At 40.7% G+C, this 24,899-nt stretch overlaps 1 protein-coding gene across 1 annotated transcript in view; it reads left to right on the forward strand.

The window, feature by feature from the left end:
* The window catches only part of PCCA (propionyl CoA carboxylase, alpha polypeptide), a 375,245-nt gene that overhangs the window by 337,808 nt on the left and 12,538 nt on the right, over window positions 1-24,899 (forward strand). Inside the window, exon 21 of the mRNA XM_012644433.1 lies at window positions 22,881-23,021. Within this exon, the coding sequence (XP_012499887.1) occupies window positions 22,881-23,021 (141 nt within the window). The remainder of the gene's footprint in view (window positions 1-22,880; window positions 23,022-24,899) is intronic.

The following is a 24,899-nucleotide window of genomic DNA, read 5'->3' on the forward strand; positions in this document are numbered from 1 at the left end:
CACAGTGCACATTAGCATTTTAAAGTTACCGGCAAGTGTTACAGTAAGGAAACCTGTCTCTCAATTTTCCCCAAATCTGTTTTACCATGGACCAGTCCCTTATCCCATCCTCCCCCTTTTTACTTTTTTCACATTATGCATTAACATGCCCTGACAGTAGTGTTCCTTGGAATTTCCTTGGGAAACACTGCTCTAGATCAGGTCTACAAACTACAGCCCACCACCTGTTTTTATAAATAAAGTTTTATTGGAACACAGACATGCCCATTCATTTATGTAGTGTCAGCATCTGCTCTCCCACTACTAAGGCAGAGCTGAGTTGCAACAAAGACAGTACGATGTGCAAAACCTAAAATATTTACTATCTAGCCCTTTATAGAAAAAATTTGTCTACTTCTGTCTTAGAAGATCAGTTGTATGTAGTTGTATGTGCAAATTAATTGTAATTTGTTGTTATACTCTAGCACTAATACATGCAATTAAAGAGCTAATTTGGGGAGATTATTTATTGTGTCAAGAACAAAATGCACCAGATGATTATGAAGATAATTTTGTTGGGGTTATTTCAATAGGGAGAATGTTTATTAATGAGGAACATCGCAGAGAAAAGGAAGCACTAGGGTTTTACAAAGGCAGGACAGCAAGGGAGTCAGCCAAGAGTTATGGATTCACGGGGAAGAGTGGAAATCCACCGGGAGGCGGCTCCTTGCCTTTAGCCATTTCCTGGGATGCAAAAGTGTAGGAGGATTCTGCAACCGTTTCTGTTTTCCACGGGGCTCAAGGAAAGTTCAGTATTGTAAGTAGTCAACAAAATTATTCAATACCAACATATCGGGGCCAGATGTGGCAGCTCATACCTGTAATCCCGGCACTTTGGGAGGCCAAGGTGGAAGGATCATTTGAGCTGAGGAGTTTGAGACCAGCCTAGGAAAAAAAATTAGCCAGGCATGGTGACATGCACCTGTAGACCTAGCTACTCGGGGGCGCTGAGACAGGAGGATAGTTTGAGCCTGGAGGTTGAAGGTTGCAGTGAGCTGTGATCATGACACTGCACTCCAGTCTGGGTGACACAGCGAGACCCTGTCTCACAATCAGTCAATGCAAATATACACATCCAGCATTTTTTAAAAGAAAAGTGGTATCTGTGGAGTAGTATCACTGGATTGGTTATATTTCAGTTTGCCATTGACATATTACTGTACTCTACGGAATATCATTTTTCCATCTGTAAAATCTTTATTATAAGAATGGTTGCCATGGGCCCGATTTACTTTTGGATCAGTAACAGGTCACAGCATAGATCCCACTCTTGCCATCAGGGCAGAACAAGACCTGTGTCACATGTTGGAGGGAGATTATTTCCTTTTTAGGACAAAAAGAGCCCACATCTGATTACCATGAGCTGGGCACTTTTCTAAACATTTTAAATATTTCTTAAAACAGGTTTATTGAGGTATACTTCACAGGAAATAACATTCACCCGCTTGTAAGTTACAATTCAGTGAGTTTTGGTAAATTTACAAAGTTCTACAGCCATCACCACCTTCCAGTTTTAGAGCATTTCCACCTCCCCAAACGTTCCTTTCTGCCGGTTTGCAGCCAATCCCTGCTCCCGCCGCCAGCCGCAGACACTGCGAACATTTCGTATGTGTCTGCTAAGGAGCTCCTCAAAACAGTCCTGTGAGGTGGGTTACTACATTATCTCAGTTTTACAAGATGGAGAAAGGAAGGCACTGAGAATGATCAGGGAGTGGTTTCAAATGACCAAGCCCAGGTGCTCAGGGTCCAGAGCCCCCGTGCCCACTGCAAACTTGAGTGCGTCAGAATCCCCTGCAGAGCTAGTGAGGCCACAGACTGCCCGCTCCCACCCTCAGAACTCCTGACTCCCTAGGTCTGGGATGGGGCCTGACAATCTACATTTCTAACCTGTTCTGCTGCTGCTGGGTGGGGGGACCCTGCTTTGAGACCCACTGGTCTACGCAATTTCAAGCATTATGAGAAATAAGCACTCTTGTAATTGGTCTATTTTGCATGCGTGCTGCAGACTGTACAAGGCTTTTCGAAAAGCAAATATTGCTGATTCTAAGGGAAGGGAAGTGTATATTATGAGACTAAATTATAAACATAACCACTTACTACCATGTGAAAGACGTTTTCAGCGGCGGGAAGTGGCATTGCTGCTTATTATGCGTGCGCACACACCTTATCTTTGTATCATCGTGTAACTAATTTGAAAGAACACGTGACTCTGCTATTTTCATTTCTGCCTTTTCAAAAAGCAGATCCAAACTTTGTTCCGATGGCTCTAGTCACAGGCAAAAATGGAAAGGGTAATTTACCAAAAAAGAAGAAAATAGAAAAAAAGGAAAGGAATGAAAAGAAAGTACTGATTCACTGCAAACAGCCGCAAAATGTTGCCCTTGGGATAAGGGTTAATTCAATTGTGAAATAATGGCCAAAGCTCACACTCTTAATAACTTTTTTTAGCCCTCGAGAAAGCGCCTCCATTTAATGTGAGATGCTTGGCAGAAGGTGCTGCGATTTAGTGGCTGGCTCTGCAGGAGGCCCCAGATTGAAAGCTCTCCGTTTGTACCAGCTCATTTGCATTTGTAACGCTTTTATTTTAAATCTCCTCTAAATGTAAATATTTTGGTCTTTTTTTTCTCTATTTTTTAAGATGAAAATATTTTAGTGAGTACGAGTCTAAGTAAAGAAGACTCAAGTGGCTTCCGAGCCTCCCTGAACGATGAAGGGGAAACATTAGGTGACTGTAAAGAGTGATGCCGAATTCTGATCCAAAAAGAACCTGGGCAAAGATCAGTTGGAGGTCCCATCTCAGAAGTTTTCTGAAACATAAGGGGAAGAATTACTTGGCAAGGTTCATTTACTTGGAGAGGAGGTGGTTCCATGCGTGTCTTAGAAAAAGCCAGCAGTTTCCTGCTCCTCGGTGGCTACTGCATTGGACTGTCATTTATTTCTCTAAACAGCAAAAGACAGTGGTGTCGCCGCAGGGCATTGGCAGTGTTGTGCAGCTGAGTGAAGGCACCAATCAGCCCCGGGGTGGCCCCTTCACCTCTGACCACAGCTGAGGACTCGCTTGGCATTCTTTGACCCTCAGAGGCCTCTTGGGTGCACATAGGGGTGTGAGCTGCCCACCTGTTGCCCCACCAGCTGGCGCCTGACCAGGCGAAGGCCTCTGGAAGAATCCCTATTACAGCCTCCACGATTCCATCACATCCTCTTAACAGTGAGGCTTTCTGAGCACATCCGAGCTCCACACCAAGAAGAGAGCCAGCGTGCTTGGAGGCACCTCAGTTCTTAGGGCTAACTCGAATTTTCATCAAACTCTGCCTCGCACTGATGCCACAACCCCAGTTCTCCCAAATGCCCATGGAGATTTGAGAAATCCCTCTTGTTGTCCAAATTGGGATAATATAGAATCAAACAAAACAAAGATTCAAGTATTGGTCGTCCGCATACTTCCAGAGGCCTGTGAGTGTTGCGTGAATATAGCACTGCGGTGACATTCTACCATCTTTCATAAAACAGGGAGCACTGTTCTCTTCTCGCCCCTCTCCCCGCCCTCCCAACTTACCTTCTTTCACTTCTCTTTAAAGTACACTTTAAAATTAAAGTCAGATCTGTGTCATTCAGATGGAGAGAGCAGTGGCATATAAGAAAGCAAACATTTTAAAAGTCCTCATCTCTTAAGCCAGTGGGTTTTTGGTGAATGGAATACTAGGTAATCTGGAGCACGTTCTCACATCCCAGCACCCCTTCATTCTCATAGAACAGTCTCTTCCGGCACTGCCCTTAGCATTAACTCTCCTATGACGTGGATAGGTCAAGATGGCAACATAAGCAATCTTGACTTTAGCTTAGAAATTCCTTTAGCATATTACAGCATTACAAATACTTCTAGCCTTATTTGCTGCTTCCTAGTGATCCTGCTACAGTCTGTTTTTTCCTACTTCCCCTCACTGTTTACTTTACCCTTATTCAGATTTATTTTATCCCCAGACTTATCTCAACTTCTACCTCCTCCTCTGACTGCCTTAGACTCCCTCCTGAAATTCTACAGTATAGTTGACACTTGAACAATGTGAGTTTGAACTGGACAGGTCCACTTACATGTGGATTTTCTTCCACCTCTGCCACCCCCAAGACAGCAAGCCCAACCTGTCCTCCCCCTCCTCCACAGAAGACAATGAAGTCGAAGACCTTTATGATGATCCATTTCCACTTAATGAACAGGAAATATATTTTTTCATATTTTCTTAGTGGCATTTTCTTTTCCCTAGCTTACTTTAAGTAACATAACATATATAAAATATATGTAAATCTCCTGTTTATGTTATTGGTAAGGCTTCTGGTTAATAGTAGGCTATTAGTTAAGTTTTTTTTGGGGGGGGTGTCAAAAGTTATACACTGATTTTCAACTGTGCGAGTGATTGGTCCCCCTATCCCCCACGTTGTTCAAGGATTGTTTCATTTTCTCAGGATGCAGACTCAGAAAAATTTGCTGTTAGGAGGGAACTTAAAGCAGTGATTCTCAGCTGGGGGAAATTTTGGCCCCCCAGGAAATATTTGGCAATGTCTGGAGACATTTTTGGTTGTCACAACTGGGAAGAGGGTGCTATGGTATCTAGTGGGTAGAAGCCAGGGGTGCTGTTAACCATCCTACCGTCACAGATGGCCCCCAAAACAAAGATTTATTTGGTCTTTGTGCTGCTGTTAAGAAACCTGTCCATGGTTGCACCATTGAGAAACCTGGCCTTAGAGGTTTCTAGATCAAATCTTAGATTCTGGTAGTACTTGAAGAATTATCTTGGGTATACACTGCTTCACAAGGCCACCTATCGTGTTGTTGGAGTGCTCGATTAGAAATCCTCTGCCATGTTGGATTGAGAGCTGCACTCCTTTACGCTTCTTCTCTGGCTGGGCGTGAGGAATCAATTTCTCTTCCCACGTGGAGGCCCGTCAGGTGTTTATACAGAGCAGCTCCCTGTCATTCCTTGTAATTCTCACAGTAGACCGCACATACCTGGTTCCACAGTTTATCTCTTCATGTGCATGTTCCCAAATAATTGTACATTTCCTGATTGCAGAGACAAATTCTTACTCATCTCATAGTGTCTATAGCTGGTACAGTTAATTTATTCTTGTCATAGAAAATGCCAACTCTCAGAAATGGCCAGCGCCATGGAGACGATGCCACTGCTGACAGTCTCAGTGGACTACGAATTGTTATACTGGTCCTGCGTCACGTCCCTTATGTTTTTGTTAACTTGTAGGCATTTGTGGGATGATTGCCTTTAAGGCAGAGATGGGTTTTTTTTAGTTTGTAAAGCCTGTGAGAAAAATCTTTATTGTAAAGCCAATAGATAGCTCAGCATTTTTTGACCACTCAACAGAGAAAATACCTTTTACCGCTCTGCTGTCCAGTTTGTTGGGTTAATTCAGGAGATAGTGTCAGTGACCTGGAATTGTGCCAACTTCCAATTAGCACTGTGTGTAACCACCGATTTCATTTTAAAAGTAATTACTGCAGATTTTCTCAGCTACCCTGAACATAGCATACATGTTTTTAATCCCACACTTTTCTCATCTAAAAGGAAAACTCTTTTTTTTAGGTTTTTATACTTTGTAAATTTTAAAACTTATTTTGAAATAACTTCAAGACTTCAGAAAAAGTTGCTGAAAAGCAGTACAAAGAATGTCCATATAATTTCACCCAGATTCCCCAAATGTTAACATTTTATCATGGCTGATTTACTGTGTTTCTCTCTCTTCCCCACCCTCCGACTCCCCCATCTCTGTGTGTGTAATTGTTTTCTTCTGAACCATTTCAGCAAGTTGCTAACAATACTTAAGTGTGTATTTCCTCAGTACAAGACAACTTTCCCTTATGTAACCGCAGTGCAGAACAGTTATCAAAATCAGGAAATAGACATACACATGGTACTGTGGTCTAATCTACAGATCTTTCAAATTTTTCCAGTTTTCTCACTTTTCAATTTTTTTTTCAAATTTTGTCAGTTTTCCTACTATAAAAATACTGGCTATCATAGCAAAAGGAAAAAAAATACTATTTTCTGGTCCAGGATCCATTCACAATCACACGTTGTATTTATTTCATGTCCTTTCAGTCTCCTTAATGTAGATCAGTTTCTAGTCGTTTGTCTTTCATGAGCTCAACATTTTTGAAGACAGACCATTAACTTGGCAAGTGGCCATCAGTGTGGGTTTGTCTGGTGTTTCCCCATACTCAGATTATCGTGTATTTTTGGCAGGAATGCAACAGCAGTGATGTTGTGTCCTCTTCATTGCAAGAGGCTCATGTTTTATTTGTCCCATCACTAATGACATTAATTTGATTATTCGGTTAAGGTGGTGTTTGTTAGGTTTCTCCACTATAAAGTTACTACTTTTTTCCATTTATTTGGTAAAGGAAATAGACAACTCTAGCTGGTAATTTCCATATATAATAATATGGTGAGTGTTAAACAGAGAGCCAGGGTGCCCTGGGAGCCAGTAAGTGGATGTCACCCAACCCAGGAGCTCAGGGAAGGCTTCCAGAGTTGATGACACCTCAGCTGTGACTTAAGAAATTATTATGAGTCAGCCACATGAAGGAAAATGGGGAGGGTGTTTAGGATGGTAAAGTGGTACAGCCTCTCCATCCTCTTTCACACCCAGTCACTTTAATTATTTTTATTTTAGTGGCAACAAGTACTGACTTTCCAAGGCCTGGGGTAGCAGATATAATCAGAGCTTTTCCAGGCTTGTGTCAAGAACTGCTGTAATTCTCCAAGAGTCTTCAAGTTACTTTGATCCTAAGTCATTTCCTCTGTTTTTCTACGAGTGAGGTCATCTTTGCCGGTGACCATTATTGATACGGTCAGCAAGAAAAGGACTATGAACCTAGGTCTAAATTTCAGTGATGTCTAGGAAAAAATAAATTTTCAAAAGAATTTAGTGAGGCTTCTAAGACCTGGTAAATTTCTCCCTAAGAGAAATTGCCAGATCTGTGGGCTTTTATTAATAATTCTAGCCTGTGGAATCACGTTCTTTGGCATTGTAAGTCTTCAAAGTTATCTGCCAATTGCCTCATTTTGCTTGGAGGAGATATGTTGGTTGACCAAAAAAAAAAAAAAAAGATTTTTTCTTTTGTCATTCACAGACATTGAATGTCTTCTATGTATCAGACACCATAATCCCTACCCTCATGTACTGTCTAATGGAGAAGATACAGAGATACCACAAATCAAAAATTGGGAACATACATATTAGAGACCAAAGAGCCTTAAAATGAAAGCTTTACAACATTCATGTAGCCAAATATATTCCTTTTTTGTTTGAGTTAAAATCCGCCTAACATACAATTAACCATTAAAACATACAGTTGAGTGGCATTTAGTATATTCATGATGTTGTGCAACAATCGTCTCTGTCCAGTTCCAAGGCGTTTTCATCACTTTAAAAGGAAATCCCATCCCAATTAAGCAGTCACTCACTCACTATTCCTCCCCTCCCCAGTCTCTGACAACCATTTAGTCTGCTTTCTGTCTGTGGGTTTCCAATTCTAGATGTTTTGTATAAATAGATTTTTTGTGTGTCTGGCATCTTTCACTTAGCGTAATACTTTTGAGTTCCATCCACCTTATAGCATGTTTCTATGGCTGAATAGTATTCTACTACCAACCATATTCTAGTATGCTTAAAAATTAACTCCTCCCTATTGAACTGTTTTGGAGTGATATTTCCTGGGGTGGGGGTAGTTTAGTCGTTCATCTCTGTCATGTTAGCATACTTCTTTATAGTAGAGAAAAAATTTGCATTCTGCCCCCATGCAGTGTGAGAACCTTTTAACAAGGCATTGCCTCAGTTCTCTGGTTCTGAGAACTTGGCAATGACTGCAGACAAGACTTTCGCCAGCATTGTGGGCAAAATCATTGGTGTCAATTCATGTCTTCGTGGAAAACCATGAGTTGTGGTGACAAGTGGAGGTTTTTCACCAAGCCACAAAATTATAGGTGTGCAGTCGCACAGAATTCTTTCACTAGTTTTTAAATGTCCACAGCCTTTGCTGTTCCCAAAAGAGGCTTAGAAAATGAAATTTCTCCTCTGTCAGCATCAGTGTTCACATAACTGGTGAAGCTAGGAGATGGGTTTGTGTCCTGGGAGATAGTGGTCATTCCATTTGGGTATTTGGCAGAGAGATTGGCCTGTCTGCTCATTCCCGAGATGTAAGAGATTAGTGAACTATCTGTAATTCTGATGTCGAGGACTTCTAATGTTTGACAGAGAAACTCTTCCAATTATTTTCTTCTGGTCCAGGCCTCATTCTTTCTAGGCCACATGGCTCTAGTCGGCCTGTTTCATTTGGCAGGGTAATAGGCAAGCCTGTGAGATGCCTCAAGACAGACTGTTGTGTTAGAACAAGTAATATCTTAGTAAACTTAGTTCCAGCCTTTCACATCATGCCTTCTTGTTAGAAAGAAAGAGTGTGTTTCCAGTGTCTCCAAGATAGACTGGTGCACGTTGCATCCACGCTTAATTGCGAAGCACTTTGCCATAAAGAAACACATTTGTCCCACTATGTCTAGTGACAAAAATAAGACCAGTGCTCATGTGAACTTTGTCATACATCCTAATGTAAACAAATCTTCAGTATATTTGATATTTTAAAAAGGTTTTTTTCTTTCACAGAAGACAGTTTTCAAAAGAACATAGAAGAAACAAAAGAAAAAAATATTTCGTGTGCTTCTGATTCACAGGTTGCTTGAGACTTTTTCTGGAGGTGCTGGGATTTTACTGTCTATAGGTTAAGAGTCTCTAATATAGAGTTTCCAAGGAAAATGTGCTTAAATTATGCTTCTGTCATTTGGGGAGAAGGAATAACAGATTCATGTTTTTTTAACATAGGAGAGACAATATTTGCTATCTATCTTTAGATTCCTCTACCTGTGAGTTTAACTGAAAAAAGAAATTGGGTGAGAACAGAAGCCTACTATGCAGGAAGGGAGCTTAAACAATTCTGGTTCGATCCATTTTTTTCCTGAAACCTTCTTCAGGTTGAGGTGATTAGTTTTAAAATGGATGGAGTTACCAGACTCACCAGTATTCTAGTAAGATTGTAGTAAGATTGAAAGTCAAGTGAAAGTTAAACTTTTTCAGCGTTCAATTTCCTCTTTCAGACACCAGGCCAAGGGCAATAGCGATCTAGTGCTTACATTTGATCATTTGTGGAGACCATAACTCTCCTTTAGGATACATTTATAATTTTTTCAATATTAAAGTTTTTTCCAAGGAATTTATACTTAATAAGTTTGTATAATAACATGTGCATTCCATTTGAAGATACCTTGCCAAATTTTTAGGACTTTTTAGCTTCCCCATAGTTTTTAATAAACCAGGAGATCAAAGGAACAGTCTCTCAGTTGCCCAAATACTAGGCAGTTATGCTGGTTTCAGCGCATCTAAAATCTGTAAATATTTAAAGAGAATGTCTCTCCCAGAAGACACTTTGGGCACAGTGGTAATCTCCAGCCTCAGAAGATTAAGGTTGCTTATTTACTGGAGAGACATTCAGTCTATATTAACAGGTCCTTTTCCCTAATCTCACCTTTCTAATGATGTATATGATCTGAGGGACAGCATCACTGAAGTCAAAGACAAATTAATGGGGTAGTAACTGTAGACACCAAACACTACAAAAGCCTTAAGACATCAAATAAGCAACACTGCATATATGCAAAAGATACGTTAAAGATGTTCCTTTGTGAGCAGGGTTGGTTGTCTTTGTCACCTCAGGCTGCCATAACAAAATACCTCAGACTGGGTAGCTTAAACTATAGAAATTAATTTTCTCACAGTTCTGGAGGCTGGAAATCCAAGATGAGGGTGCCGGCAGGGTTAGGTTTCTCTTGGCCTCTCTCCTTGGCTTGCAGATGGCTGCCTCTCTCTGTGTCCTCGCGTGGCTTTTTCCCTGTGCGTGTGCACTCCTGGTGGCTTTTCCTCTCCTTATAAGGACACTGGTCATTTTGGATTGGGCCCTGCCCTTATGTCCTAATTAAACCTTAATTACTTCCTTATAGACCCTTTCTCCAAATACAGTCACATAGGGGTTAGGGCTCCACCATGTGCATTTTGTGGGGGGACACACTTCTGTCCATAACAAGGGCCATGATAACAGCTGTCATTTACTATGCACTTGTGTGCTGGGCACTGTGCCAGGCAGTGTACATGTATTATCTCATTCAAATCTTAAAGTAGTTCTATAGGTTTTTATCCACAGGATTTTTTTTTTTTTTTTGGAGATAGGAGCTCACTCTGTCACCCCAGCTACAGTGCAGTGGCATCATCATAGTTCACTGCAGCCTCCAACTCCTGTGATCAAGTGATCCTCCTGCCTTGGCCTCCCAGAGTGCTAGGATTACAGACGTGAGCCACCCCACTTGGCCTTTATCCACAATTTTTAAAAATTTAAAAAGATCCACAAGACAAGCAGTATTCTCCCCCATTTAATAGATGACATAACTGAGGCTTAGAAAGTGAAATAACATACTGTAGACCACAGATAGTCAAGATCTGAACCCCAGTTTTATAGAGAACCAGACTTATACTCATAACTTCTTAGTTTTATCAGTGATTATCATATATTAATAAAAAATGTGTCACTTGGAGATTTTTCTACCTAGAACAAGAGTCAAAGAAGCATTTTTAACAGTGTCTTGTCAGCCGAGTCTAGGGAGAGAATGGCTTCTCCATGGGTGTGAGCTAAATACCGGTGGGAAAGGCTGTTCCAGTAGTGGAGAGGCCCTAAGTCTACTCACAGTGTGGTCCCCAGACCAGCTGCGTCAGCATCTCCTGGGAACTTGTTAGAAATGCAGACCCCAACCCAGACCTCAATCAGAAACTCCGGAGGGGGGCCCAGCAGTCTGTGTTTTAACAAGCCCTCCAGGTGACTTTCAATGCACCTTGTTTTAACAACCACTGCTATGCTGTCTTAGTGGAGAGACTTCTTAAAATCAGCTGATGCCTCTTCTGCTAATTCCATATTTATCGAACAACCACTGACTGTAACTTATGTGCCCATATTACAGTTAGGGGACGTGCCAGCTCCCTATACAAATCTATGTATGATTGTCTATTCATAGGATGGTTTACACATCTGTATCTTGAGAACTTGACAAGAGCAAATCCATGTAGCTGAGAATGGTCCTCTCTGAGTATATAGAGGAAGCCTAATTTCTAAGCCTTTGAAAAAGAGGCCCAGCCCCTGATCCAGGGTGAATTCACTAAGGCAGATGTCATGGTGGATGTTCCCTATCGTCCCCACCTTGCCTGGGCTCTGCCTACCGTGTGCTTTCAACCCAGAGGAAAGGCTTTTGGGACAGCACAGAATGGCTGATATTTAGCACTCCCGATTGGATTTAGATGCAAGGGAAATGTCCTTTAGTCTTACCTTATATAACATTTTTTCATCGTAATGGTAAAAGGGTTAGATAGGCGTTTTTCATTTTGATTAAGCAGCTATCACTTACAAATTAGTCCATAGAGAATCAACCCTAACTCCTGTGACTAAAGCTTTTGGCATCTCTGTCCCTCAAATCACCAAGTGGTTACAATCCACAAAGGTAGGACAGCTTTCCCTCGATTGGTATGAATATTAGGATATGGGATATGCACTCTCCTGAGGGTAAGGGACAAGGGTTTAGGGGAAATTCTAGTGGTGTCTTTGCAGCTGGGCAGAGTTATCTGTTGTATGCAAATAACAAGTCATGCTGTTGGGGATAATTAGGAAGAAAGGGAACAAAGTTGGGAAGAGAGGGAGATAGAGCAGATGGCAGGGGACATGAATTTGCATTGCAGCCTTGGGAAGGGCAGTGGAAGCTATGGCCAAGCTGACCCGGGCCTTAAAGCTGTATTTACAACTGGACCTTGTAATTCTTGGGGAGGAGGGAGCTGGATCTTGGGTAAGAGACTCAGGGCCAGTTGAGGCCACGTGCCACATTCTGGAGGTGTTGTGGGCAGAGGCTGTGTAGGAGGCTGGGATGTCCCCTCTGCTTACAGCGAGCTCAGCATGTGTAAAGAAAAATACTTTACTCAAAGTTCTTTCTGTCTTAAACATCCCGGTGTTTAAAAGTTTATAGTGAGTCAAGGATGTCGAATGGCAAAATATCATCAATTTCTCCAAAGCTGTCTTTGCTGTTTTACCCAGTGTAACAGTATTTATAGGGATAGATACGTATTTTTATGTTTGTATAGATTTGTGTGAGTAAAAGATATACGATAAAAATTGTAAACATCACTGCAGGGCAGTGGGATTGGACGAGGGGGGGAGATTAGCGTCTTGTTTTATACTCCTCTTTACTGTAGGACTTGTTACTACAAGCCTATAACTATTTTTAACTCCATAAAATACATTTTAAATTTTATAAAAGCTTTCAAGGCTCATTGGCAAACTCAGTCCCCCAATTTTCTTTTTCTCATAAAAGCTCAAGTTCTTCAAATGTGAATTCTCCTGCCATGAAAAATTAGAGACATAGTCTTAAAGTCTGGGGAAAGATTATTATAGTCAGATCAGCATAGACAGGGCAAAGTTCCCAGTCAGAATGTTCAGATGAGAATTGGGTAGAAAGCCAAATCATTAGGCTAAAAATATTATCAGAGGAGATTCCAAATGAAGAGAATCAGCAGGAAGAGTTAAGGCATGTGTCTGCGTGTACTTGAGAGCGAGGGAGCGATTGAGGTCCTTGGGTTTCGATGGATTCTAGACCTACCCAGAGCAGCCTGCATTATCTTCTCAGGGACTATGCCCAAGAATTCTAGTGTCCAGATTTTCACTTAATTTCCCCTTTATCTGTAGACATATATTAATAACAACAACAACAAAAACAGTGGTAATGATGGCTATTAAATACTTACATAGCATTCCTGTGTTCTGAGGGTCCTTCATATAAAGAATTCACTTACTCCTCACAGAGCCTTTTGAAGTAGGTGCTATTATGATCCACAGTTTGTAAGTAAGGAATCTGGGACACAGAAATCTTAAATAACTTTCCCAGACTTCTACGGGTGGAGTTAGAAGGCAAGCCTAAGGAGTCTGACTCCAGACCCTAAAGGTTAAATCACTGCTTTCTACTGACCCCCAACCTGGCAATTTTCTTTAAGAAAGGGGCTAAAATAAAAAAGCCTACCCCATATTGGTCACATTTTTAGTAGTACTCATATATATTGATACTGTATCATTCATGAATGTCTTTTCTTTCTGGCCAGATTATGGTATTTGATGTCAGAAGCCATTGTTTTTCTATTTATTTTGTATTCTTATATTGCCCAGATACACTTCATAAATGGTTTTTGAACAAATGAACTAAACCGTTTCTCTAATTCACTATGTGCTTCTGTAAGTGTCTAACGAAGAGACAACCATAGGGTCTCTCACTGCCTGATCTAGAAGCTCTCTTAATATTAGAATCAATTTCCTTTCTTTGATCTTAAAGCCAGATGTGGTGCTTGAAGAATTTAATCTATTTGCTCTCAAATGTGGACCCTTAGAGCTAGAACTATAACAATTAGAAGTTGTTAATCCAAAATGTCCTACAATATGCAATTTAAAAAAAATCCACAGTCAGAGATGTTCGGAAAGGAAACATCTGTTTGGACAGAAATAATATTTGGTGAGTAGTTACCATCAGGCACTTGCTAGGTGCGTTGCAAATCTTTATAAATGTAGTCCCCCAAACGGTCATTCAAAACATGTACTGTCTTGATTTTAGAGATGAAATTTGTTCTGAGAAGGAGGTTACTTGGCCATATGTGACATCTTGTTGGGATGTCAAACTCAGCTTGGTTGGCTTCAAAGACTTAGGTTTTCACGCTCTGCTGCCTCCAGAATGGGCACCACATCTCCTTTCTCCAGACTTATCACGTGGCTTTCCAGGGCTTGTCCACCTTCAGCATCATATGTTCTCTTCTGTGTGCCAACAGCCCATCTTGTGGCTCAGGTTAAGTGTCTAAGATATGTCCGAATTGTAAACTGAAATTCCCCAGCGATCCTCTACTGGAGATCATTCCTACTACTTTGAACGAATATGTGAAGAGTTGTTGGGTTGTTTTCTGCTTTGATTTTCTTGGCCAACAGTTTACAGCACAGTATCACAACCATCTCTAGTTTTGTTTCCTTTGTCTTTCTGTATTTCAGTTTCTGAGTTTCTGTCCAGTACAAGCCAATGTTTTGGCATATTTGATTTTGAGTTTCTTCAGTGAATTCATATTAGTAAAAATATTTTATTATTTAAAAAACCCAGAAAGGCAAGAATGTTGTTGAAGGCCCTAGCATTTGGCACACTTCCCAAGCCTCTAGTGTTCCAACTCCAGGGGGACTGAGGGACTTACAAGGGAAGGCCAAGCTCCCCATCCTTTTTCCCCAAAGTTCATTTGTTCTGCACCCTGTGACAGTAGGACTTTACCTTCAGATGAGCAAAGAACAATTCAAATAGAAGAGGAAGAAAAAAGAGGGGTGGTGACCATAGCAAAATGGTACACTTCCTTACCTCGGTGCTTATTTACATAATTGTGTTTTTATAACATTTCCTGTACTTTTCTGTAAGCTGATCCTGCCCTAATTATAGATTTTCAAGAGAACACTTCATTGTACCCCAAATTATATAGTGCTTTAAAAAGGTACTTTCTTACTGGTTTACCAAATACCTTATAAACTTGTAATTACATAAAACAATTTAGGATGCAGAATAGAAACAGCCTGTACCGTTAACAGATGTTGGTATTGTTACATAATTGAGTACAAGGCTTTCAAAGATCTATAATATTTTTCTTGTATAAAAAGAAAAAAAATGACTCATTATAGTCATAATGTGTCACGGAGACTCCTGATCAAACAGAACACACATGTTCTATTTTGTGAGTTCTGTACAGTTCATTGTAAGCGGACCTGCCTTTGTGGATGTGAAAGTGCCACTTATTCCAGCAAATTGCCTTTGCGGCGTATGCACCTACTTGTTAGACAGCTTGCGGGCACCTGGGCTAAGCGGAGGCTGGGCCCCCTTTGTCGTGGGCACACCTGCACATGGTGGCACCACAGCGCTGAGCTCCAGCGAGGCCACTGGCATTAACAGACGTGCTCCTTGGGAACGCGCTGTGGACTTCCCAGTGTCCTCCTGCCCATCAGAGACGGCCTCATGAGCCGCAGGAGACTAGGAACAGGGCTGACCTCCTGTACTGTAGCTCTTTTTCTTCTCCATCATTTTTGGGTCCGTCTCAAGATAGAACTGATTCAAATTACAAGGAAAGTAACCTCAGTGGAGCACAATGGAGGAAATAAATTCTCTGTTACTGAGTGCTGGGTCTAATGTTTAATTTTCAATTTAAGTTTTGGCACTATTATTCAGAAAAAGTTGCTGTCTTATGACAACTGGAAGGAGCTTTGTGTTTCTGATTACAAAAGCAAAAACAGTAAAAAAGACTAGGTTAGATTTTTGTCTTATTGACAGACAATCCTGGGTTTTTCTCTACAGAGGAGTTTACCATTTTGGAACAAGCCAGAGATACATATAAACTTACTAACTCACTGATTCCTTCAATGTTTTTGATATTAGCCTTGATATAAGCTTTGATATAAGCTCTTTTCTCTAAGGAAAGCTTCCCTTTTTTAGCAAGAAGTTTGAAAAATGAGCTGCTGAATGGCCTTCATTTTGTTTTGTTCTTTTGTTTTTTTGGAATTTTCTTCCCACCTCTGTTTGTGTAATTCTTCCCTCAAAAAAAAAAAAAAAAAATGAGATCTTTGCTCACAGCCCAACATTGTGACTCCTTGTGGCACATTTATTAGTTTAGCAAAAGACCTAAGTTCAAGAACCAACTTACCAGTAACAAAATAAAACCTTGAGTATAGATTGGTTCATAAGTGTCAGTGGGTGAGTGTTGAAAGTGATACATTGTGTCACTGCAGCGTATGGACGTTATCAGTTGTACGGCACTAACCAGCCAGGCTCTGGGTGATTTACTTTGTGTTTAACTGCCTTTTCCAATTGGAGCAAATGCTGAGGAACTAGACGCAATATCAGAAACCATATATTTTCTCCTGTTAACACCAGCATCGCTGACGCGTGTTGGCGCTGACTGCAGGCTGTCAGGCTCTAGTTTAAATTGTCTGAACAAGTGATTAATGATGGGAGCAGGCTCTTACACTGCTTCCAGATCTTTCCTTCAGTGCATTTCCATTTATGTCACCTTGCTGCATGCTTGCTTGGGAGGGGTCCTTTCAGGGTAGTTCATGCTATTTATTTTGCCAACCTGGGTTTCTATTCCAAGGGCCCCTGATGTTTCTTTGTGTGTGTATTTTGTTTTGTTTTGTTTTTTAATATTTAGCCTAATGACCCAAACCTTAAACTGTGGAACTTAAAGTTGAGATACAGGTGTCCCTCAGTTCAGCAGCCAGATATATAAGGACCACTCTGTATGGTGAAAGGTAGCAACTGTGGCCCCCGACAAAGAAGCTTTGGACTTTTTCTCCAAGTTTCAGTGGTGATAACTTGAACCAGACACCCTACGTTTTTGGAACATTGTTTTGTTTTCTTGCGAGTTAATATGGCATTCATATTTCTCAAGGCTAAGTTATACACGGTATTTCTCAAATGTGCACTTGTAATTGATGGATATGTTAACTGTTACTGTGAAGTTGAGAATTTGAACTGTTAACTGACCTACTGCATTTGTTCTCTGTGTAAAATTTTGTTATAACAGTGCTAATTACTAAGCAGCTGAATTTGTGAAAAAGTGCACAGCAGTAATTTGCACCTTAGTGTTGCCTTGCTATTAAAAAAATTGTGAACACATACCCAGAACACATGCACTTGATTTATGAACTTCCCAAGGGCATGTTTATCTGTGGATCACTAATGGTTTGACTTGTGGGTTATAGCATTTGGTTTCTATATTTGTGCTTTTGAAACACTCATTTTTACCCTAATAGCTGTTGAGTGCAGAATAGGACGTTTTAAAAAGAAGAATAGCATTTGGAGATTTAAAAAAAAAAACTGAAGCTTTTAAATTACTACATGCTTTTGTTTATTTTTTGCTAGTTTTAGAAAAACAACAAATGTCCTTCCTAGTTCCTTCTATTGATATAAAATCATCAACTGGGAGAGTCAGATTTTAGTGTTTTGGTGATGGTGTTAAAATTGCCATTGTTTCAACGGCAGATGCAAATGATTCTGTCGTGTTGGATTCACATCCTGAATAAATGTTTCTACATAATTAGAATCTATAACAAATCTAAACCAGAATAGGTTTTTTTTTTTTTTTTTTTTTAAGTCTAAAAGAACAACTTCAAGTCTTGGGAAAGAATTTACTTTTGCCCTGTGGATGGGTCAGAAACATCTGCTTCAGGTAGTTTACAAGTGTTACTTATTAACCCATGAGCCAAAAACCCAGATAAGGAGTTCTGACTATTTGAAAACTATACATTCCATGTTTTTATAAATGTATATACAGATTAATTCCACATACCTATTATTTGGATTTCTGGCAGCCAGAACTCTTAAAAGGAATTTGTATTTTTAAAAAGAAATGTAAAAAACTAAATTTTTTTCCCCTAGTACCAGAGTTGCGCTGTGCTTGAAGAGATCCTCCTCTTGGGCAGAAAGCAAAGGTTTCAAAGGAACCTCATCTCCATATGGTTTTACTCGATAATCCTTTATCCGCCATCTTCAGCTCTCATTCCTTTGCTTTCTTGCCTGTGGCTACATTTCTATCTCTGCATCAATTAGCACAGTGATTTATACAACAAGCAAGCAGTTTAGAGGTAATGGTACACAATTAACATCTCATTCCACCATAAAGGGTATGCTAAATACCCCAGTCATTGCTTTCTGTGCCTGGAATTGAAATAAGTGTTTGTCCTAATTCATATGCTATCTGATGTGAAGTGGGCCGGCTTTGTACAGCACTACACCATTAATCTAATTATAGATAGCTGCAAATGAAGTGCTGTCTGAGCTGGGAGATCGAAGAAAATAGCCTTTTGTCATTTAGCATGACTCTGTGAAGCAAGATCACACTTTACAGGGCAATACTGCAAAATGGAAATCTCGATAATATTGCTGCCTGTTGCGTCTTTTCTAATTACAACAACATTGTAAACACAACTGGGCGCTGATATAAATAGAGCTGTAGATACGCTGTCATGTGGGTTGTAGGAGAAAGTCCTCCGAGTGCTGTTGGATTAAATGATGCATCCTGATTGACAGCTACCTTGAGACTGCGCTGATGGAGTTGTCACAGCGTTATGCGAACCGGCTGCTCCAGCCACTGCAGCTGTGTGAGGCTGTAGCTCGCCAGTGCTTTAACTGCTGCCTGTTCATGTCACCTTCTTCACCCGGGTTGTACCTCTAGGAGAAGGACACCCACAGGCTCCAATTCTGTGTTTTCAGTATTGTTTCTTGGAGATTTTTGGTTTTTTGGTTGTCATTTTAGGATATTGGGCTATTAGGCCCTGTGCAGGAGTTGAGGGTAATGTATTCTGCATGGCTTTGAACCTTGCTATCATTGTCCTCAAGTGATAACTGTGTATCCCAGAAAGAATTTAGGAAAGGAAAACATGGTTGAATTACAATTCCCATTGTACCTAGGCGTTCTCGTTTCTGTTTTGTTTTTCTTTGCTTTTCTGATGTGCCGATGTTTTTAAAGATACATTGTGCGGCTTGTCATTTCTGTCACTTTAAAAACATTGACGATTTTTCTCCACTCTGAGTTAGGAAGCAAGACCTGTACAGGAATATTTGTGTGTTAGCTCTCACCGCCACACTGTGGAAATGAAGACACAGCTTAATGTTCAAGACCTTTGGGGCCAGAGGGTGTAAAACCTGGAATAGGAAGAGAGCCTTATCTTTGACGAAACGTATCTGCCACCTCATTTACTGAGGGTGGATGTACAGTATTTGGCCAGTGCTTCAGGATGTGGAGAAAACTGGTGTAAAATGATTTACAATCAAGGATCGGCCTTTGCCCTTGACTTGGTGTTGACTCAGAAGGCCGACAGTTGACATGAAGAAACATTCACAGTTGGTCAACTGTACGTATCCTAATTGTTATTGGAGGAAAGACTTAGAGACGGAAACCGAAGTTGAGCCCACTTGAAGAGGAACCACACTAGAGGCTCTGAAATCACAACTGAAAAACTCTGTAAAGCAAACTGGAAGTCCTCACCCAGTACACAGACCTCAGAATCACACCAGCGCATTAGCACACGGGGTCTGGAAAATCGCTGGTATGACTAGAGGCCTTGGAAGGACCTACATGGATTTAAACTCCATAAGGAGTTGCATGTACTAAATGAATACAGAAACCAGCAGGGTGGTGTTTCGTGTACGCACCCGAGAGGAGTGTGTCTCATAGTGGGTGATGCTTCACTGTCTCTGCTGTGCCGAGCTGTAGCTGTAGGCGTGCCCATTTGCAGGATGCTTTTGTTGACTAAGTTAAAAAGCACCCATTCCTCCCAAACCATGAGTAGCCCCCCCTTCTTCCCCATTAGGCAGCATTTGCCCCCCATCAGGTTCCATGTGAGAGCTGTGTGTTAATTTTAAAAACAATCCCACTGGTGTTCCTTATAATTGTCCATCTCTTGCGGCTTTCTTCCTAATCCTTTCATGTCTGCTGTGATTCCTTTTCTTTCTTTCTTTTGAACTTTGGGGAGAAATTTTCTTGTTAGACATGGTTTCACATTGAAGGCACCATAAAATTAATTTTCTCAGAGACCCGGGCTGGGGTCACTTTACAGTAATTGGGTCATTAGATAATACCTCGTTCCCTCCCATTATTGATTGTCGTGTGTGGGTCGAGGAGCCCAACCAGGCCAAACCCAGAGAGCACCTGTTCTCTGTTCTAACTTACACAGGGAGGTGTTTTTCGAGAACTCTTTATTCTTTTGACTGTGGTTTGGTGAACACCCTAAATCCAGCAGAGTTAAGTTCCATGTACTGACCAACTCAGAGCTAATCAACTTCCAGCTCTGGCAGCAGAGCCTCACCAACAAGCAGCTTCTCATCACTCAAGCCAAAGTCTCCTGACCCACTGAAGCAGGGCAAAAACCTTCCGGCTGCTTCTGGGATCGTGCTACTCTGTCCTGTCAACTACACTTTAAAATCTTGGCCTCCCACCCCAAGAACATCAACTTCATGGTTTATCTGCTTGAAAACAACAACACTTACAATCAGAATTCTCCAGAGGAGTTTGCACAATCCATAAGGAATATTTAAATGCCCGTCATAAAACTGAACTTGGACCCTGCAATCCTGGTAGGGGTGCTTTTCTGAAATCGCTCAAATAGTTGGCTGTCTTGTGCCCCAAAGAATCCAGAGAAGCCAATAAATAGCAGTTTTGATCATAAGCTCTGAAGGCCCTGGTGTACATTCTTAAATGACTTCTTTTCTGGGGCATCAAAAAGCTTTTACGATTCTCACCAGGCAATTCATTCTGATGGGCCCATATGCTGCACCCTGCTTGGGCCACATCCCGGCACGCGCCTCGTGCGCCGCAGCACGGGCAAGCCAAGAGGTTGTTTTAAGAAGGCGTGTTTGTGTGGTATGCTGACGGGGTCAGGACAACATCAAAGGTAATCTTAAAAAGAGAACCTCTCTCTGCCTCCTCTTTTTATTTCAGAAAGGTCATTTCTAAGCCAACTATTTGCAACAAGGCCTCTCCAGAGGAGTTTACTCTGTTGTTATTTTTTACTTGCGATTACAATAAGTCGCTTATCCCCCAAACAGATTTAAGAACAATAAACAAATACAAAAGGAAAAGGAACATCTCATCAATAACAAAGACTGCATCTAAAGGCATTGAGTTTTTGACTCTTTTACATCTCTTTCCAAGCAAAGCAGGAGTCCTACAGAGAAAGGAATCAAAAGATATGAAAATTATAAAAATAGTAAAAGGATCCAGTTTTAGTCAGGATCTTGTAATTTCTGGGGAGAAATAGAGCTAAGTACAGTCTTAGCACTTTATTTGTGTGAAGGCTTATTTGTGATATTGCCAAAATTAGTTAAGTGTATCCACTGTGATGAAATGTGGGAAACCATATTCTCTCAATGTATCAAGATACTTTTCCTGAACTTAGGGCTCACATTTTGAAGTGAAATTGTGCAAAACACAAGAAAAACATGGATCAGTATGCTATTCTGAAAATGGAACAAGTGGGCACAGTGCTGATCAGTCACATAGAAGGCATGGCCCAGGGTGATGCCAACTAGGAAAGTAACTTTTTTGTTGACTCTGAGGCCTCGAGTGATGTTGGCTTTCCTTTTCCAAGGCAGACAGAGCATAGATACTAAAACTGTGCAATTTGGTCCAATTATATTCTCCCTTGTCCCCTCCACCCCCCACCCCCACCATTGATTTAATGAAGGACTCTGAGGTACAATTCATCCTTGATAAATAGTCCTCTGCCCAGAACGTTCATTAGACTGACAGCAGCATGCACTCTCCTCGCTTTTTTCCATCGCCACTTATGACTCAGATGAATTTTAACAGAAGCAGAAAGCTTTTATTTGCACTGTAATTTCACTTAAGGATCATATCCTTCAGAAACTGGCAGACGCTTGTATGTCTTGATTGCAAAACACACACTCAGGACTAAAGAAACATGCAAAAGATGTTATTATTCAGCCTGTCACAGTGTCGCAAATCCACTTGGAACCCAGGCCATCAAAGCTCTTCCTTGGGGCCCTCCCCTGCCCCTTTTCAATAGGCCCCGTGAAGAGCGCACTTACAGATTTCTACCATCCCCGCGGAATTGAAGGGTGAATTATGTTTTGTTTGTGCCTCCCTGCCACTACGATGCCCACAGGAGGCTTTGAGTTTCAGCAGCTTTTCCCCAAACAAAATGGAGCTGCTTCGATGCTGCTGCTTTCTCATCCACGAGAAATCTGAGCTGGTAGGGATGCAGAAATCTTCAGGTGGTGGTTCCAACTTCACCGAGCCGTGCTTCCTCAAACCATTTTATCTTGTTCCTATTTGGAGAGACCAAATTGTGCCCCACAGATTTGCTCACAAAGATGGCAGAAATTCTCTTTATTAGAAACATTGTTTCACGGAACTGCCTTGAATGTGCCCCTAATTGTTTGAGAGCCACCTACGGAAGGTGCCACGAAAATACTTGGCTGTGAATATCATTTTCTCTCAGCGTTTTTAAAATCGTGATGTTTTTGTCTCTCAGTGCAGAAGGTATTCTCATTATATTTCATCTTTATCTACCCTAACCATCTTGCTACTTCAGACTGCATAATGTGCCTAAAAAGAAAAGCTCACTTTTTCTACCATGAATACAATATTATAAGTCACTGAAAAAAATTAAATTTTATTTATTGTTTTGCCTAAAATGAATACTGAACCCCTTTGTCCTAACTTATTGATACGTAGTACCGCAGCTCTCTGGAGGGGTGTGGGAAGTCTGCGACAGCAATCTGCTGCCATCTACTGGCGCATGTTTGAGGTGTCACCGCCTCAGTCGCTCTGGCTGACCAGCTCATGGGATTTGCCTGCACTGGGATAAGTTTGTAAGCAGTGAAGGGAATACAAGCAAAATTCTTCATAAAGTCCTGAGATGATTTTCGTAAAGATACAGGAAGGTTATTATTTATCATTTATTTCAAGAAATTTCTTAAATTATCTCACGAGATATGCCAGAAACAAATATATTTTGATGTTGAGTACAATAATTAAAAACCATATGACCTTTAAGGATGTTATTGTAATTTCAATTTAAAAGCTAAAAACTCATTTTGAATGAATGCTACTTTTGAGGAAAAGTTCATCATTTAAAATATTTATGGTTTTGTTTTGTTTTGTTCCCTAAGTATAACGTGCGTGTCTTAACCAAACTCGCCGCAGAATTGAATGAATTTATGCTGGAGAAAGTGGCCGAGGACACAAGCAGCATTCTGCGTTCCCCGATGCCCGGAGTGGTGGTGGCAGTCTCTGTCAAGCCTGGAGACATGGTAAGGGCTGTGACTGTCTCAGTGGGACATGCTGGTCTCACACTTCCCCTTCCAGAACGATGGCTAACAGCACAATCACACTCTTTGCAGTTCTTTCTTAACCCATGTGACTCCCACAAAACAGCAAAATCTATTTGGTGCATTCTTTGTCTACCTGCTTCACATTTGAATTAGGTTAGTGACAATACTTCTGTGCACCTACCCTCCCAAATGATCTGGGACAAGAACACAAGTAAGGCCAGATTCATTCTGTTATTTTGCAAATTCAGTGTTTCAGGAAGTATTTTACTTAAAATTGCTATTTATTTTCTAGTGTTCTGTGCTTAAAGCATCCTTGGAGAACTCATGCCAAGAAATAGTCCTCCAATAACGAACTTTTTGCATGATATCTGTAATAAATGTCTAATTGGGAAGGAGAGTTAAGGAAAGGGTAATTCTGTAATCTCTGCAGTACTAGAGTACTTCCTTAACTTGCTAAATAAAATTTAGGATCACAGTTTAAAGTTTTTCATCTTGATCTTGTTACATTAAAGCACAAATCAAAGCTATGTTAGTATTTCCTCATATGTTCAGTCTCAAGATAACTTGTGGATGAATTGGTAGGATGCATGAATTTTCTTAGAACATGGCCAGAAATCTCTATTGATAAGCAGCAAAAGTGAAAAGAAAACAGTTTAAGATGCAATCAGAAGGTTTCTAAAGGCACTTAAGTACTTGCATTTTTATTTGTGTACAGGAAAATAGCAGCCATAGTCTTTCATGGATGAGATTCCATTTTGTATCTGTTAAGTCATCAGGGTTTACATATTTCCCTGTAAGGATTATATTAAAAATGCTTCCTGATTTCTTTCATAAAGGTCAAATATCCTCTTAACATTGAGAAAAAACCATGTAGTTGACATTGGCTTCTAGAAGAGTATTTGCAATAAATGAATAAGAAAACATAATCAGTTTTAGTTGTTTAAACCATTAGTCCTGAAATTGATATGTGAATTTGGAAAACTGACTTAACAATTGCTTCACCTGATGATATAGAAATAGAACTACCAGCTTTTCTGGAAAAGCATAAAAGAGGCTAAGTAACTATGAATTGTTATGTTTATTTTGAAAGCACTGATATTCCTGGAAGAAAGCACTCATTGAAACTATCTAATACCCGAGTGTTAAGGATATGGGAGAAGTAATACATAAAAATTGTGTGTGTGTGTGTGTGTGTGTTTGTGTTGAGTATGGGGGAGAGATTTGCCTTCTACAGGATCAGGCCATAAGAGGATAGGTAGCTCCTTGGCCTTGACATTAAGAATCACACACTGACACAGGACATGGTCAGTGGAATCTCCTGGTGACTAGATGTGTACGTTGGTAAACAATGCAAGGGGCTGTTTTGTTTTTTCATTTTCTTTCTTAATCTTTTTCTGGAAGCCATATAGTCTGTATACTGCTAGCCAGAGCTTATCAGTCCTAATTGTGTGGCTTTAATAATAAAATCACATTTGTGGGTTTTATTTTTTTTAAAATAAATGTTTTCCTTAAATCCTTACTTTCTAACACCTGAGTCCAAACCTGAGCAGGGGGAGGCGCTGAGGGAGGAGGCTGAGATTGCAGTGGGGGCCCTCGTGCCGGCGCCCTCAGGGAGGCTGCTGGAGGCCAGATCCGAGCGGCCTTGTTTCTTCCCAGCTGCTGTCTCCTGGTCTCGCTTTTCCACATACCGAAAGGGTTTGGCCTTTGTACTTTCCATTTCCTGGTTAATAATTTAACGTGGGAAAGCAAGGCATTTAGTAAAGGGGAACAATGTGATTTTAGTCTTGGTTCATTGAGGGAGCTCAGATATTGAAAACACCCACCCATAATTAAATGCGGGTACTCAAGAATGGTTTA

Source organism: Propithecus coquereli, unplaced genomic scaffold (genome assembly GCF_000956105.1).
Source record: "Propithecus coquereli isolate 6110/MARCELLA unplaced genomic scaffold, Pcoq_1.0 Scaffold212, whole genome shotgun sequence".
NCBI lineage: Eukaryota > Metazoa > Chordata > Mammalia > Primates > Indriidae > Propithecus > Propithecus coquereli.